The sequence below is a fragment of the Lethenteron reissneri genome, chromosome 29 (assembly GCF_015708825.2).
Source record: "Lethenteron reissneri isolate LAM-NWPU_2019-01 chromosome 29, ASM1570882v1, whole genome shotgun sequence".
NCBI classification, from domain to species: domain Eukaryota; kingdom Metazoa; phylum Chordata; class Hyperoartia; order Petromyzontiformes; family Petromyzontidae; genus Lethenteron; species Lethenteron reissneri.
The window spans coordinates 13,296,078-13,310,237 of NC_083807.1; the positions used below are offsets into that span (position 1 = coordinate 13,296,078).

Here is a 14,160-nt window from a genome sequence, read left to right on the forward strand (position 1 = left end):
TTAAATCCACTGTAATTATGGAAGAGATGAATGCAATAACTGGTACTTCAACTCAAAATAAAGGAAATGGCTATCAGACAAGCTTTACTTAAAATCAGCAGGACCCATAATGAGGGTATGTTTAATACATGAGGAGCTTAAGGTTTATCCCACACATATGCTTAAAATTCTGCAAAATTTCATAATGGTAAAATTACTTTTCTTAGATTACCCGTGAATTGTATAATTGTTGGAAAAATGAACCACCATTGAATTGGATCATTTTGGGGTCAAAGCGTTTTGTTGCATTGCTATCCTGTTCCTGGCAGATGTGAGGCTATTCCTGAGCTGCTACAGTAATTGTGGTCAATTTGCAGGCTTCCAGTGTCAGGATTTTCAACCACAAAGAGCTTATTTTGGTCCAAGCAGAACCCTTTATAACATTACACACATCGAGGAGCATGTTTGACATTGATTTAATTGAACACACACACACAGGGGTTATTAAAGGGATAGTCGATGCACATTCCCAACTTAATGCATTGGACTTGAGCTTTACAGGCTAAACATTTTATTTGATCCTTAAAAAAAAATCACGTTTTAATTTTATCCCGTGGCTTATGTAACACTCTTACTGCAGAGGTACTTTACTTCATTGGTTGCCATTTCGCAAACAACTTAAATTATTTGGTACAACTGTCAAACGAAGGAATGAGTTTGCACAGGATCATCTTTCGTTTTAATTCAAGGTGAACAGTCGAGTAACGGTGGTATGCCTGCAGGTTGTCGAGTCGATGAAGCAAAGCAGTTTTGAAATAGACCTTTCGTCCATTTATGTAGGGGATTTTATGTAAAAACACAAAAAGGATTAAAAAAAGTGCAAGAGCTTACAGAAATATGGGAATGTAAGACGAGGTCAGCGTCTGCCGTCCGATGATGCCAAGACAATCTGGCTGCAGCCAGTGATAAAGGCGGGACCACAGTTTTCATTTTTCTCATTCCACGTGGCTTAGAGCCGGCTGTGGTTCCCAGCACGTAGAAGCCCTGGTCGAAGACGGGTGCTCGTCGGCGTGAGGGCGAGCAGGTGTGAGCACACATCCATCAGCAGCCTGCACGGTGCCGCGCCGCGCACGTACGTCCGCGGTGGGAATGCCCCCATCCCACCGGGCGAGGAATTTACACTGTCACCGCATTTCAGCACCTACCCTTGCGCTGCCAAGTAAGCATCACATGTATCATATTCGATTGCAAGTTTTGTACAAAAAAATGTAGGAATCAACGTTGCGTTCTCAATGAAAGAAAAACAAGTTTTGTTTTATGAGCACAGTGGCTTATCACTTCTTGGGGAGATTTGTATGAGAGTATAATATTCACGAAATTGAGCTACTTTGAGGAAAGGAAAGACATTTTTCAATGCCTGTTGGAAACAACGCTCCACATGCCCTACATCAACGCTAATTGCGAATGGCAAGCCATCTGCTCAGTATTAAATGAGTTGATTATCATGCACCAACAATCTAGCAAGAGCTAATACATAATAAAGTGTGTCCTTTGATCTCATTGAGGGATTTTAGGTGCCACTCTTTTTGCTGCTATAAGTTAGAGCTCGGCCTTAGCAATAGTTTAACATATTTAATCTTACAGGAATATTTCAGATATCCAAGTTTAAAACATATAATTTGTGTTTTAATAGTAAACACATCATATGGGACAATACATGCAAAGAGTGTTTTTTTAATGTCCCTCTCAAGAATACTTAACAATGGGCAGTCATTTTATGTAAGTATGAATGTTGAACTTCTTTTAAAGGCCAATACAACCACGAGCAGATTGACATAATTTCTCAAATGGCTGACAATTAACATATTTTTACAACTTTCTTGGTACAAATGAAAACTTGTGAAATGTTCAAAATATTAAATTGTTCAAAATTACATTTAACTGAAGCAAATCCTCTGTACCAAATGCCACTTCTTGCTATGCATTACATTGTATACTGTTGCTTTTTTTAAACAGATATAAAAAATATCACTTCTCTGTTGCAAAGTGGTTTATTATAAATATGAAATAATAATATAAATATTACGTTGTTTTTTGGAAAGTTAAGAAATATAGAAACTAGTAAAGTCACATAGATGAAAAATAATAATAATAAAATGAAAATAACTCATTGAAATCACGACGTTTCGGAGGCAACACAAGCTTCCGTCATCAGGTGGAACTGCCACAGCTAAATTTTGCTATTTATTTTCATTACATAATTTTTATCATTATTTTTATTTTTCATCTACGTGACTTTACCGAAAGAACCAAAGAGTATAGATACTTGCAGTCACGAAAACTTCAAATCTAGAATTAGATTGATACGCATCACTCTACACGTCACTGGTTATCATACTGACATTGCCATACATTTTGACTAACACAACTCCATGGTTAAATCTTGAAAGCTTTCGTGACTGCAGGAATTCATATTCTTAGGGTCTTTCGATACCGAAAGACCAAAAGAATATGAACTCCATGGTTGTTATCAGAAAACATCATATTGTTGTAAATGTTGCCATTTTATCATTAACTTTTTTTTAAGCAGAAGACAAACAATAGAACCCACTCCAAATTAACAATGTCCAAAGAGACACTGTTCTCTGTTTCATGCCACTTGCTTGGGTTTTGACCTGTCCAACCTTGGATTGAGGGGAGTCCATTACCTTTGATTTGAGTCTACTGTACAACAGTGATGATAATGCATTATTGATGATGATGCATTTAAGCAGCTTGTGTGGCATGTAAAATATGACTTAAATGGAAGAAGCGTGTCTCCAACTCATAACTTAAAGAAGATGTGTTGCTACAAAGTAAAGAATGCATGACTTGGCTCAGACAAATGTGAACCCATCCAATTCTAAACAGCTGTGGGAATATGCCTCAAAAAGATTCAGTATAATATATTGTTTCTAAAATTTTGCTATAAATACAGCCCACAATGAACAATTCGTGTAAGTTGCGACTGCTCTTTAGAATAATGAGTTTTTTTTTTATGAAAATGTACTGTCACACAATTGAAAGATGGTTGATATTTTTATTTGATAAAAGAAATCTGTTACAAAGTATTAGGAATAATTCATTTGGAATGATTGCATGTGTAGATATTGTGTTTCCCGTAAGAAAAACTGTAATACTAAGAAAGAAGGACGTTTCCTCACTTCACTTTTTGGGTGTGACAATTCCTTCAAGCTGGGTCTGAAAAAAATAAAACAAAAAACAATTCAGCCTTGCTATATACTGGTTTATATGACATTATAATAGCATTTATGTGTCTGATTTTTGGTTTAGATCATAGAGTAAAAAATATAGTTGATCAAAAAAATTAGGGTAATAAAAATAAATAAAGTATTACATTTCTGTGCTTCTGAGAATTATAAAATAGAAGTGTACATGGCTTGTGCTAACTTATAGTAATTGCTCCCAAAAGGTATCAAACATGCACTGTTAAACAATTTGGATGTGACTTTACTTAATGTTAAGGAATGTATTTTCCATGTAAAGGCATTACTACCAATAAGGCAATGCAATGATGCCTGTGCAACAAATGTTCAGCGCTGAGTTTGCATCAAGAAATCCGCCATCTGGCATTACAATCTGGGAATGAGTGAAAAAAAAATGTAACAAGAGTAATCGGTATAACGAGTTTGATAAGTCCAGGAAGCATGGCAATTCAATGATTAATTTCTATTGTAATGTCTAATTTTAGACACGCTTGCACATTGACTAATGAACTTTATGAGCATTTGGTGGACGGAAAGCTTATTATATCTGTAACATTACACTGTTTCATCTATTTCATGCGAGGAAAATAGAGGAACTGTAGTTCTGCATTAACTTAACGAGTATTTAAATGGGTTATGTAATGTATAAACATTACAAATGTAATAAAGTATACTAATATATGAACATATATTTATGCTTGCATGAAGGTGCCTCACACATTTATTTATATGGCCTGTATTGATTGTCTCTGGATTGCCTATGTCTGAGAAGTTGTTGGTATGATTCGTTGCTAGCCTATGGGGGTTGGTGTTAGTGTAACTAAGATGGCTCTGTAGCAGCGATTGCATCATTGAATGTATGTACGTATGTATGGTGAACCTCTTTCGCACCAGTACGTAGCCAACCGTGCTAATTGGAGGTGCTTAATAACCATGGGAGGAGTTTCATGACCGTGGCCTGGCTGGGTGTTGTCGTGTGTCCTGCGCGGTACCTTGAGCTGCTGGTTCGTGCGCTTGAGGAACTGGATTTCCTCCGCATGCTTCTTCTCGTCCACCTGCCGTCGCTCAGCCTCGCGTTTCTCGATCGCCTCACACTTGGCCTTCTGCTCATTGACGGCGCGTTCCAGTTCGCGCTTTTCCTCCTCCAGCTCGGCAATCTGTGCACATGATGAGCAGCAACGGCCAGTGTCTTCGCTGGCCAAGCACGAATACACCCGTTTTCATCGGCACTGCACGGTCTGCAGGTCAGGGCGTGCAACCACTGTGGGTGTCGTTAGGTGTTTAGACACCACCAACATTTATAGATATGGATAAAAGACACATATAAAATGTTGGACAACAATCATGTTTGAGTTCACACTTTTCGCCCTACAACCAGCTGACAAAGGCATAGTATGTTGAATTTATTTCGCACAAAAAGTAGCCAACTGTGCTAATCGGGGGTGTAGGGGAAGGACAACAATCTGAACACAAAAAGCAGTTCTAAAGAAAAGAGTTTTCTGTCTTGATTTAAGAGTCCATAGCTCCCGTGGCTTCCTAATATCCGAAGAAAGAACATTCCAGACGGCCGCAGAAGTGTATCTGAAAGCGCGCGATGTGGTGACCGTCTTTGTTCAATGGCTAGCCAAAAGCCGCCAGATGAAAGACACCCATAAAATGTAAATTCCCATTTACTTTGAACAGTTTTTTGTTTGTTGAGTTTGTTGTCCTTCCTCCGCACCTCCGATTAGCACGGTTGGTTATGTACAGTGCGAAAGAAGTTCAACATACATTGGACAACAATCAGGGTATTTTTGAGTTCACCTTTTTATCTCCCTACAACCAGAAGAAAATAATGCTGATTATGCTGAAGATGGACAGTCGGCTCATTACCTGAGTCAGTAATTCAGCAGATAGCCATATCCTTGTGAACCAATTGGCCGTGTATACTGAGTGCGTATCACTGAATGTGCATATTATTAAAAGCAGGTGTCAAAATCCATAAACAGGTGTTTTCCTATTCAGCGACATTTAATGCCACAAATGTTTATAGGCACTAACTTATTATTGAATCATGCAAATTGAGGTGATTTACAATGCTGGGTTAGAGTTTCAGCGATGTCTTTATTACGGTGGTATATAGCATGGAGAGAGATTAGCTAGTTACATACATATATGTGGTCTCTAACGCAGGAAATTAAGGTTGGTATTATATACCATTTGTGTGCAAATCAGAGCCTGATGGGTATTTACTTTATACTGCTCTTCAACATGCAGTAAGTTTAGATGGGTATATATTATATGCAGCTGGTGCCTCTTGTTAAAGTACTGAAATGTAGGATTTGCTGCTTTACTAATGTAGATTGCAATGCAATGCAGTGCTACCTACCTTCTTTTCCATGTCGGCTTTGCCCTGCTCAGCCTGCAATGCTTTGCGCATGCCAAATGCCACGCTGCTCTCGTACAGTGTCTGGAAGGCAGCGATGGTCATACGAATCTCGTCCCGCACCCGTAATAGCAGTAGCCCCCTCTCTGCGCAGTTAATGGTCACTTGCCGGATCAGCTCATCTGGGGACGGACCAAAAACACGCATTGCGGTGTGCACAGTATTCACATTCCAGTGTTAGGTCACCTGTTTTGCAGTGCGTTTTCTGACCCCGACACACATTTTTAACCCCCCTAAACACATTGCATACTGTAAATTCCCATCAAAAGGATCACAGAAAAGCCACTACAAGAAACCCATTTGCTTGATTCACATGAGCTCGGCCACTGATCAAGCTGTTAAATATATACCTCGGCCATAAGCTGTGGAACAAAAATGGCATCTAAGTACAGCTGGGCTTTCAATTACCATACTTAAGTAACCGATTATTCTACCGATTATCAGTTTGATTGTTCGAACTAATCGGATAACACAAACATAGTTGGGGAAACAAGCCTCGCTTCCCTTCCCACGTATGCCGCTCGACAGGAACTTGGAGGTGACCCGCATGGCTTAAGAACGTCACCAGCAGCATCAGTTGCACCACGTGGTTTCTAGGGGGTTTCCTACCTTCAAGAAGCAAGATGTGTGTAGGCAGCCACCATTTTAATAGGGCCCAGAGTAATCGATATCAAAATTAGTCGATTATAATTTTAATCGCATAATGAACTTCATTGACTAATCACACCGAAATCTACTCTTAACAGTATATATGTGCTCGTGTGGTGGAACTTCTGCGTGAGATTATCTAAGAGTACAAGGTTGAGTACTGTAATTAATTGAGATGCAAAATGTTTGGGGTGATGAGGTATGGAGATGAAAGGAGGATGAACATGAAAGAAGTAATGCAGTAAATAGACATAATAGTATGGGTAAGTAAATTGGATTGAAACACATAGTTCATATTCATACAATTACATCAATACATTATATAGGAATATTTGGATAGGTTAAGTAGGAATAGGATATCAGAATATATAATGAGGCAAGGGGTTGGACAGAAAACTGTAATAATTAAAGACAACATTTTTATAAGATTGTAGATATGAAAGAAAATAACAGACAATTGAGTAGATGACAAATGGGTGCTTGATTATTCCAGATAAGTTAATAATTAAGGATGTGAGGAGCAAGGTGTGAATGTAGGAGATATAAAAACAAATATAGGGCATTCATAATAGAGAATATTTATGCGATCTAACCCAAAAAACCTCTATTATGGATGATATTGGTCACAAAAGCCTACGTGTTAAACTGATAGGGCACTCAATTGACTATGGCAAGATTAGTGCTTTGTGCTGTAGGATATTTTAATGACATTGCAGGAAGTGAGAGAATGCAAGAAATGGTAATGTGGAGAATGATTAATGACAAACAACACGAGTGAAGGATGCGCCTAAGGGAGGGTTAAGGAGTACCGTGATGGAGGCATCAGTTTGGGATTTCTATGCATAAAAGGACTTAAGTACTCAAGGACCTTGTGGCACATGGTCAGCATGAGATGATGATGATGATAGAGTTGGGGGAGAAGTTGTCCTGTAGGTCGGGGCGAGAACTAGAGCCAGGAGATTCTCACGATTCTTCACTATTCCATTATTGGAATCAAATATGATTCTGAGCAGGAATCAAATACGATTTGTGGGATTGGCAGGAATATGGAATTGTGGGGTTTCCAAGGCTGTGTGGAGCCAGGAATGTCATGTAAACAAAAAGGCAGGGCTCATGATAGGGCTTGGATGGCCTGAATGCCCATTGCTGAGGTTATTGTTAGCAGGCTCTGCCAAAGCTTGAGACGCTCACTTGCAGCGTATACAATGTACAGTGCCGGAAAGGCATACTGCTGCTAAGTGTTTAACTATGTGGTTGATGTGAATGATTTGAATTGTAATGTTGAGGTGCCTTATAGAGATTTCGAGGATCCTATTGTCAGTATCTGAAGATGTTCTGTACTAGAAAGATCTAGAAAGATCTGTAGACTCATGACTCATGTTCTGTCCACGTCATTCTGACTGGTCAGGATTTGTCAGCAAGTGATCTTGATGATGTCAAATGGCAAATACCTCATATGCATGCCAGCCTGTTTTTTTGTGTCAAGAACGCTCACTTTTAGAGGTTAATGGTCACTGAGAATGCATGACTAATGGCCATGATATCCTAGGTATTGATGGATCTAGTGTAATACAACTGGTAAATAACATCTCTAAAAAAGCATTTATTAACTTGTGAAGATAAATCCTGTATTTAGAATAGAGAAAAACGTTGTTTTAAATGTGTGCTGCATCAATGTAATAAATATTATGTATTTAAATAACTGAAGACATTCAGACAATTAACTGCATTAACACTGAATAGAAACATCTGATTAGTTGTAATATTTATTAAAAGTTTAGAAATAATATAAGAAAGTTCAATTTCACGTCATCTCAGCTCATTAATTTCCAATGTAAAATGCACAGTAAGAATGCACCATATTGTGCTTTGGAAACAAAATGAAGTGATCATGTATCATTCAAGCATTTTGACTGATATTAGTCATTATAAAGTCATACAATAGCAGCGTATCACAATGTCCCTGGAGCAGAATGATTATAATCCAGACAGCCGAGCTTGCGCTTTGATCAATCTTCGCTGCAGCAGGCCCTCGAGTAATTACATCTTCGCACGGGAGCCCAAATTAGCCTAAACCTTTAAACCCCGTGGTTCTCATAAACGGCCCAGAGGGTCCTGAGCCAGAGGAGGCCAACCAGGGTGGATGTCCCCTGGAGGAAAACCAGGGGCGGAAGGTTCAGGGTTCTCCGATTTTCAGGCGATTTCCCCAGACTTAGCCTTGACAGATGTTGTGCCATGTGGAAGCACAAGCCAATGTTTTTGATTGTTAGGACTGCTATTTCGTGTGGTTGAAAACACAGCAATGAAATATGTGATCACTAAATTACCCGATATAAAACTGAGTGTGTATAATTATCAACCGTTATGCAGTGGCATATTGATAGGCCTATTGTTTAAATACATTGCATGGTGGCCATATAATTAAGGCTATATTAAATGCTAATGTGTACATTACTGTTTGTGTTTATCCAGGTTAAACTGAAGTGTATATCGCTTTTGTGTGCAATAAATTGCATATATGCATGCTCATATATAAGATGCATACCGAGTAACACATGACATACCATAGTTCTTCTCCCTTGGAAGAGTAAATCTAAAATGTAACTAGAAAAATAATACACATAAAGTACATTTTATTTAAAACATGAATTTAAAGTTGATTTGAAGCTTTCGTGACTGCAGGAATCCATACTCTTTGGTTCTTTCGGTCACCTGATGACGGACGCTTGTGTTGCGCCCGAAACGTCGTGATTTATTTTATTTTATACCTACGTGACTTTACCGAAAGAACCAAAGAGTATTAATTTAAAGATAAATCTTTGGTTGTTGTCACAACGATGTCAGAATTCAGCAATAAAAAAGCACGTCATATTTACGTTAAACTATGGTATCTGGCTCAAAGACCCATAATAAGTTTATTTTCTGAACAAAGGAGGCAATATAAATTGAAGGGCTTTGAAAACAAGATACACATCAGGTGAACTAAAATGAATGAGCCAATAGTTGATTCATACTGTATTTTAGGTTGTATGCAAGAAAACTGCATAGGCAGATTCCAAGCTCCATACCCTCTCATTAATCAGCTTAAGACACATCTGTTCTGATGAGCAAACAAGGAACTCTAAATCTGGCTCTGTGCCTCCGAGTCATGATCAAATCTTAATTTGTGCACTTTGCTAAATATGTGCGTGTTACAGTTTATTATTATTATTAACATAAAATTGCCCTTGAAATCACTGCGTGCGTTCTTTAAAAAATATGTGGAATCATAGATGAGCAAGGAATGCAGAAAATCTCTGATCATGTATTGGAGTTAAAGCAATTAAAAAAAGGGACTTAAATGAGTGTTTTAGTTCCCAAGTGAACCTGAGGCAGTATCACCCTGCTTGCATGGAGCTGTGCTGGTGGTACTGTGATTATGTGTGTGCTATGCAATTGGAGAAGAACGAGTGCAGGCTATCTGTGGTGCAATCGCAGGCCACCGTTGAGCTTGCGAGTTCTCAGGAGGCTGAATCCATGCTAGACGCATCTGCATGAACTTGCATCGAGCAAGTTTAAAAATATTTAGTTTAAAATCTGCATGTGCACCGAGCCTAATTTCCTGTGAGGCACAACCTCAGTTGGAATGTTACCTTTGGTTGGTTGTTTTTTGTAACTCTAAGCCTCATGTTTAGAAGATTTATGAGATACACATGGATACATACATTTGTAGATGGAGGGATGGAGAAAGTATGGGAAGGAAATTAACTTGTTTGGCATAAACCTATAGATCAGGGGTATACACTTGCTTGGGATCAGCTTGTAGCCGACACCTGCATAAGCTTCAAAAGTCCACATTTGCCCATGGTATCTTGCTTGGTCTACCTCTGTGTGTAATTATTAAAGTTTGTTTAACTTTTGTTCCTTCCTGAGAATTCTCATGAATACGTAAAAGTACATAATGGCACAGCTAATGTATACAAGGCTAGAATTCATGCCACATGTACTAATGCAGCTACCATATGTCCGTCCAAGTTAAAACACCTTCTTTCTGTTTTCCGTCACAATGGAAAAGAATAGTGATTGTTGACAGCAAGCCCTCAAAATTCCCCACACTTAAAAAGGGATGTTAATAACTGTTTGATTTTTTTCCGTTTAAATATCACCCATTACAACATTCACATATGGCTGTTGTGAGGTTTGCATTGTGTAAACTCGTAACATACTTTCCAGATCAATTTGTTTGAAATTAGTCTTGGTTTAAGCAGCACATTATTCATAAGTCTGCCACTTTCGCTCTGTCATGTCATCCATCACATGCGTACATTGAAAAACAAACATAGGTTGGACCACAGGTTACACATTAGGAATGCTCGCATGAATATTTTGGAGCGGAACTGTCAAAAGAATATCAGCTCACCAATTGTTTACGGAAGACATTCTGAAGACACGTGGAGCCAGGAAAAACATCCATTAAGCATATGTGTTGGTTGATTTGCTGATATCAGTTACATTATCTGTGTATTATCCTAGGAAAGCGTTTATGAAGCAGTTATTTTATTGAGATCTTAAAACGTTCAGCCAAGTGACTCAACTCAAAATTAATTCCGAGGTAAAGTTCGGTGCTTATATTATTTGTATTTTCAACTGTAATATTTATATAATGAAATATGAAAATGACATCATTTATTCATGCACTGCATAATATTTTAATGGCTGTTTTAGTGCAGCTCAACTCAATGTCATGCAAGTGTACGTGATTGATGTTTGGGATACCTATTTTTGGAATGACTGCACAAGATAGGTATGAAAACAACACATTTCCCATCAAAGCACTTAAGGAACTAATTATGTGACCACTGTTCCTCGTCTGAGAATTAGTATTTAATGATGGGCATTTGGCCGATATTGGGCCAAGTTCCATGGTGCAAGGCTTGCACTTAGAGGTGACTCAGTTCATCACGGTTTGCAACCAAACAAGGCAAAGGAAAGCACAATGTCTCAACAGATGGGGTGGCTGGTACCCGACTGATGTTTTGATTATTATAGTAAGGATTAAGGTTTTTGGTTTAGAGTAGTTACAGAATTTTCTGTGCGTTCCATAGCACTTCATGAGGTCCTGGATAGGGTCAAGCCCGGTTGTAGATTTCTAAGTTTAGGTTAATGGAGAGCCAAGTTGTTGCCATTAGTTCGAAGGCATTATATAGCCTGTGGCCGATCATACACTTAAACATGAGTTAATGCACAAAGTCGAGAGAATTTTTTCGTACTCATTTTAGCATGCACTCTGAAGTTGTCTTAGGTGAGAGGCTGGCATGTAATCATAATGTAATAAGAGTTTAATAAGCATACCGAAACACTGCGAGTAGAGCTCTCGGCGGACAGGGCAAATGCCGGTCTCGCGTGCCTGTCGCTGCTGCAAGCGGACATCCAGCTGCTCCTGAAGTTTTACCACGTCGAGGCGGGTGGCCGGCGTGCTTGACACCTGCTGCACCCACAGCTGTCCATCCTCCGTGATCTCCCTGCACCAGTAGCCCAGCAGCAACCAATTAAGCCAGAGCTTTCCAAATCTAAGTCTTGTGTACTACATTCTACGACACTCCCTTACCTCATGGTGCAAGTTTCTACTTTTAAGTATCCGTGTCTTTCACTTGTCAATGAGATGTGATTTTGATCCACCAACAGTTTGGTAAACACAAAATGTTGGGTATATGGGATTTCAGCACCTGCAGTTTGGAAACATGTTAACTTGAATGAACTGTAATGAATGAGACTTGTAAAGAAAAGCCGTACCCAACAAAAGAAGCAAATTTAGGCTGTCTACATTGCTCAACAGTTGATAAAATAATGGAGTCCACGTGTAACACGTTTTTTCTAATATCTACAGTCCTCACACACATTTTCTAAGTACAAACAGCTGAAACAGATATACATACAGTAACAATAACATTTATGTGACTTTTGCTTGACTTAAATTTTCATTATTTAATAGATTTTCAATACAAAACCACTTCGCATTGTGCACTTACATATTGTGACATTCCAATTTTACTGTCTCGTTTCATATTTTACCACGATATAAATTATCACAATCAATCAAAGCTACTTTGACGAAGACGGATAACCTTTAAACAACTTAATATGGTATAGTGAACTAAGATGTTATCAATTGGCTTTGAATATTGAAGAAAACACCTTGGAGGGAGGATTGCATTCAATATTTCATCAGTCTGGTCTCTTGTCGAATCCGCAGCAGGGGATTTTCCCTTGGGTGGGCTGGGAACGGGTCCGGTGTTTATTGGTTGCTGTGGATTGACTTTATTCGGATGAGCCTTGTTAAAAAAACAACACAAATCAACAAAAGGCTGCCATTAGAAATGAATGCTTACAAAACATATGTTAGATATGTGTCGATGGAAATGTGGACTATAATATTCCTGCAACATTAAGGAAGTAACAGATGAAATGTATATACTAGAAATAAAACACTATTTCCGCTGATAATTATCAAACGCTAACTTCCCTAGGGAGATATTGGGTCTCCAATTACAGTAAACAATTAGGTCTGTATTTGCGTCCTTATACATCACACGTTAAACAAAATCCCATTAGAGTAAATGCATCATTGTACGGGTAAAAATAGGTATAAATTACAATAAGTAAATGCTTGACAGTGATATAATTGATCAATATATGTGAAATACTTTGCAATGCTATATTGGCATGTACACACTCGTAGTTACCAGGTAAAGATCATGTTATTTGGCTGATGCAGGAAAGCAGAGACAAACAATATCAATGCCCTTAACCCAGGATTTCCCAACTTTTGTTACTTAAATAATGACAGTATTTTGAGGACCTTGAAAGTTCATTTTTATCGTAAACTTTATTTTATCAACTAAAAGTGATCCAGTTATTCATGTATGTTTCTTTCCACATCTCTCTTTGTGTATATTGCTATCTGCATCTCTTTCTGCATGCAAAGACCCATCACAAAGTAGAAACACAAACAAATAGACTAAAAAATGATGTTGTTTTAAACTCAATTTCCATGTACAAGAATACCGTTGAACCGTATGGGTTGACAGGTAACGATGTCTTCAAACATCACCGCTCAAAACAGCAAAGCGAGGGCAAAAAAAACACTTAATAACAGCGCACACATCTTGTACACAAAATGTATGTTTCGTTTAAAAAAACCCCCACATCGAACTTGATAAGCGAAGTTAAACTTGAAGCGCTCCGTTTCTTAGGGTTCCTCGCTCTTACCCTCGGCGTCTTTTTCTCGGTGTTTTTCGACACCAGCAGCGGGTTGTCGTATTTGACGAGTGAGTCTGCCGGGGGAATCATTTCGTGCCCGTTCTTCTTGTTCTCCTTAACAATAAAACAACTAATTTTAAAACTTGGTAATCTCGTCAAGTCGCCGCGTCGGCTCACTCCGCCACGAGTCGCGGGCCTGCAGGCGTGTGGGCGACGCGTCGTTACCATGGAGACGTTGCTAGGTGACGTCACCGCGGCGGCGACCGTGCGCGGTGGCTGCCGGGAACGGCGCGCGTCAGTTTTAAAATGTCGCGATTCCAGACAGAATCCAGCATCGGGAAGGATCCGCTGCAATCGATGCTTTATCGATGCTTTATTGATGCTTTATCGATGCTTTGACAATCCACGATATGAGAATGCGGACGATGGATTGCTTCGCAAGCAAATTGCTTGACGTGTTTTATTGACGAGGTCTCGGTGACGTGGTTTGGCCGCGAGCACGTGTCCGACGTTTGTGACGTCACATGAAAAAAGGCACAACTTTAAATGAATATAGACAACACGTTCTACTTCATTAGATGTTTTAATAAATGTTTTCTCCTA

The 14,160-nt window shown here is 38.9% G+C and overlaps 1 protein-coding gene across 1 annotated transcript; it reads right to left on the reverse strand.

The window, feature by feature from the left end:
• Positions 1–3,038: 3,038 nt before the first annotated feature.
• On the reverse strand, positions 3,039–13,795 carry DNALI1 (dynein axonemal light intermediate chain 1). The gene is made up of 6 exons (XM_061562634.1): positions 13,567–13,795; positions 12,493–12,629; positions 11,650–11,819; positions 5,614–5,792; positions 4,238–4,402; positions 3,039–3,219 (listed from the first exon to the last, which is right to left on the reverse strand). The coding sequence occupies exons 1-6, from the start codon at positions 13,783–13,785 to the stop codon at positions 3,184–3,186; spliced, it is 906 nt and encodes a 301-aa protein (XP_061418618.1). The 5' UTR covers positions 13,786–13,795; the 3' UTR covers positions 3,039–3,183.
• Positions 13,796–14,160: the final 365 nt, after the last annotated feature.

What these genes read in the sequence shown, in the direction of transcription:
- DNALI1 (XM_061562634.1), bottom strand. Translation starts at nt 13,785, where the DNA reads ATGGTAACGACGCGTCGCCCACACGCCTGCAGGCCCGCGACTCGTGGC. An exon ending in CCGAGAAAAAGACGCCGAGG is followed by an intron (nt 12,630 to 13,566) that starts GTAAGAGCGAGG and finishes TTTTTTAACAAG; the next exon opens with GCTCATCCGAATAAAGTCAA. An exon ending in AAGCCGACATGGAAAAGAAG is followed by an intron (nt 4,403 to 5,613) that starts GTAGGTAGCACT and finishes TCATGTGCACAG; the next exon opens with ATTGCCGAGCTGGAGGAGGA.